The sequence below is a fragment of the Castor canadensis genome, chromosome 8, assembly GCF_047511655.1.
Source record: "Castor canadensis chromosome 8, mCasCan1.hap1v2, whole genome shotgun sequence".
NCBI lineage: Eukaryota > Metazoa > Chordata > Mammalia > Rodentia > Castoridae > Castor > Castor canadensis.
In genome coordinates this window covers 29,343,096-29,346,616 of record NC_133393.1, presented here as the reverse complement: position 1 = coordinate 29,346,616, position 3,521 = coordinate 29,343,096, and the positions used below count along the sequence as shown (strand labels likewise).

At 33.4% G+C, this 3,521-nt stretch overlaps 1 protein-coding gene across 1 annotated transcript; it reads right to left on the bottom strand.

Moving 5' to 3' along the window:
• Positions 1–1,628: 1,628 nt before the first annotated feature.
• Positions 1,629–2,546, bottom strand: LOC109680724 (vomeronasal type-1 receptor 4-like). The gene has a single exon (XM_020155432.1). It carries the CDS (start codon positions 2,523–2,525, stop codon positions 1,629–1,631), a length of 897 nt encoding a protein of 298 aa, XP_020011021.1. The 5' UTR covers positions 2,526–2,546.
• Positions 2,547–3,521: the final 975 nt, after the last annotated feature.

The following is a 3,521-nucleotide window of genomic DNA, read 5'->3' as shown; positions in this document are numbered from 1 at the left end:
TGTCTCTTCTGACTAATTTTATCTTTAAGTCTGTTTTATCAGATATCAGTATAGCTACTCCCACTTATCTGTATCAATTCTAAAATTTTGTGCTCTAAGCCTCTATAATAAATAAAATGCCATTAATTAACTTTCAAAATGACTTCATCAGATACCTGATTGCCATGTATTCTATCCTGTATTGAATGCTTCAAATTTAAGAAGTTAAGGACTAAATTCCTCATTTAAATTAATGAGGAATCAGGGCTATTGGGCTGGAGGTGTGGCTCAATTAGTAGAGCACCAGCTTTGCAAGTGTAAAGCCCTGAGTTCAAGCCCCAATACCCCCTCCACACATAAAAAAGAATCAGGGATGTTTTGTAAATCTTTGATGATTATGAGACTGAAAGCATAATGGAATAGTGTCAGGGCACTAACAAATGATATCTAAAACAAGCCACAATTTGTTTTCAAACATAATATATTTATTCATTTTGAAAAAATAAATTCACATTTTTGATAATTTAGGAATAATACAAATATAAAAATAAAATATATTATGCTTTCATTTACCTAATTTCTCTCAAAATTTATAATTTCTCTTATATTCCTCAAGAGATTTCCCATGTATACAACATCAAGTTAAATACATTGCACTCCACTTTGAATCCCATTACTCTTGCATTGTCTCCCACAGATTAAAATTACACTTTGCATGTCAGTCCATTTAATATATTTTGAAGTTGCCATCCTTTCATAAACTCAATAAAATTCCATTCTATAGATGGGTACTTATGGATGTTACCGAGCAGCTAAAAGAAAAAAAAACTATTTCTTTTTACATATTATTTAAATTAAATTTTGTTTAAGAAGTAATGAACAGTGCACTGTAAAATTTTTCTATTGTAATTCTCCAACAGCATGTATATATGTAGTACCATTTCCTTAAAATGGAAATCTTAGACAAAAAGGGTAGTTGCACTAGTCACCTTTTTCCATAATGTGAAACAATTCATATAAGTTTTCAAGTAACTTAAAATTAATTACATACTTCAGTCAGTCTTAAAGATAAGCACAAATTTTAACAGTTAACACTATTTTTTAAAAACTACAACAATTTAAGTATCCACTCTGTGCATAGCACTATTCTAGGTGCAATAAAGACATGATTTCAATTTCTTAACCATAAAACCATGATTTCAATTTCTAGAATTGCATTATCTCTTTTCACAGAGGAAAAAAGTAACTCACAATTGCTTCTACTAATCTTCCCCACATCCTCTTTCTACTTCATAAGAAAGCTAAGTTCTGGCAAAAAATTAAAAAAAAAAAAACTCATGATGTACTATTAACTTTAATAAGATTCATGAAATTGTTGTCCTGCTCCATACTACTGAAATGGTGATCCTGAAAGACCAGGCTCACAATGAATGCTACTTCTTAAAGATGGCAGAGTGTAGAATAAGGCTTCTTTTCACTCTACTGTCTATGAGCCGTGTGTCAGTCACCTCAAGGCTGCAGACTAATAAGAAGATTGATAATAAATATTTCTATTTTATTTCATTTTTACATACATTATATGACTACAAGTTTTTTCAAACTTACTAAAAAGATAAAACAAACACAGATTTTCTGAATGTCTTTCTCCTTCACTGAGCATGACAATATTCAGACAGATGTCCATCTCTGTGAATCAGCACAAAGGGGCTGAGAATTGCATACCCAAGGGTCAAAAACTCTTGAATGTATACTATTATAGAATTACTTTCAAAGGAAAAAGTTAAATATAAACAAATCAAGCAGTCTGTCCAATAAAAGAAAAGAAAACAAATCATCAGAAGGAGAACACTTTGAGCAGCTTTTATCTCAGGAGGAGTTTTGTAGAGAAACTTGGAGTTGTGAAGGTAGAGGACATGCTGGTGGTGCCTGTAGAGAAGAAATATCATGTAGCCACTGGCTCCACCCATGATGCTCTGAGATACAACATCTCTCACAACCATGAGAGTGAGAAAAATGCTGTTTACTTTCTGATTTTCTAGTACAACATTACAATAGTAGTCATTTTTATTACTTTGTGATGTGTTTATGCTGGCATCTGTGGTGGAATTTAACAAGTTCATGCTAATCAAGGAGTTGAGGATCCAAAAGAACAGCAAGAAGGGAAGGATGTGCCTTGCAGAACTCAGCTTGAGTCTCCTCCATCCAGAGACTCCGGGACTAATAATGATGGCCTGGATCGCTGTAAGGAGACTGCTAGTGCACATTGAAAGGCCTCTGGACAACCTCTCCAGATAAACAACCGTCTTACAGCCTATATCATCTAGGAAGTTTCTCAAACCAAAAGCTGCTATTGTCCTTGGCAATCCTTTGGAAAGAAGCATTATGATATTTGTAAAAACCACATCGATGAGAATTAATTGTATAGATATCTTCTCAGTGCCTCCCCCAAAACTGCATATATAATGCACAAAAACAGAGATGTTCCCTACAATCCCAAGTCCCGTTAGAAAGAAATAAAGCATTCCTTTGGCCAGCTGCAAAAACATTTCTTACTTCACAGGCAGAACAATTTGACTCCAGAAAATACCTTTTAAAGAATCAGCAATGATGTACCCTGAAAAAATATTTCATATCATGGCAATTTTCTGATATACAAGGATAGTCATGATATATGTAATGCTTCATATTGTATCAAAAGAACTCTTTTTCTGTGGCACTTTTCATGATTTCTTAAATATAGTTTGTAAATGCCATCTTGATAGTATGCAAAAATGTAAATGTCTACCGGCTCCTTTTGGACCTCCATGTTAACAAAACCAGTCTACTTGTTCAAATCATCATTTGGCCCACCTGTGTTCAGTCTCAGCATGGCTAACTTGAGCCCCAAATTGCACCAGCCATATTTTGTCCATTTGTTTATTTCATTCTAACATATTCCCATCATTCAATTCTAAAAACTCAGGGCTCATGTTTATCCTGTCTCCCTCAACCCCATATACAGACACTTGTAAAATATTGTTGCATCAATTTCTTTAGCATCTCAAATTTATATACATTTCAACTTCCATAGTGTCTTTTATTTGTTCAGTATTCTAGTCTATGACACATTTTGTTGAGTATGCTAATTTCCAGTTTTGTTGCTTGGATCCAAGCTTCATACCTTTGATGCATATACCTTAATATTTCCAGAGATGTATTTTTTAAAGATGACTATTGAGAGAGTTTCATTATGACATTTCCATGTACGTATGTATTGTATTCTGAATTGGTTCATCCCCTCCATTTTTCTCCTTCAGAAATGTATTTTTAAACTCCAAAATAGCTCTGTGATTTTAATGCTTACATAAATATTCTGTGAGTTTTTGCAGTCTTTAATATCAAGTTTAACTGTACAACCTTTCAATATAAGATCCAACATTTAAGTATAATCAGCCAAAGTCATCAAGGAACAAGTATCTTGCCTGATATTTCATGTAATCAACTGGTTTCAGATAGGAAGGGTGCCCTAGACAAACCTTGAAATGCTTCCTAGTAGGTCTTTA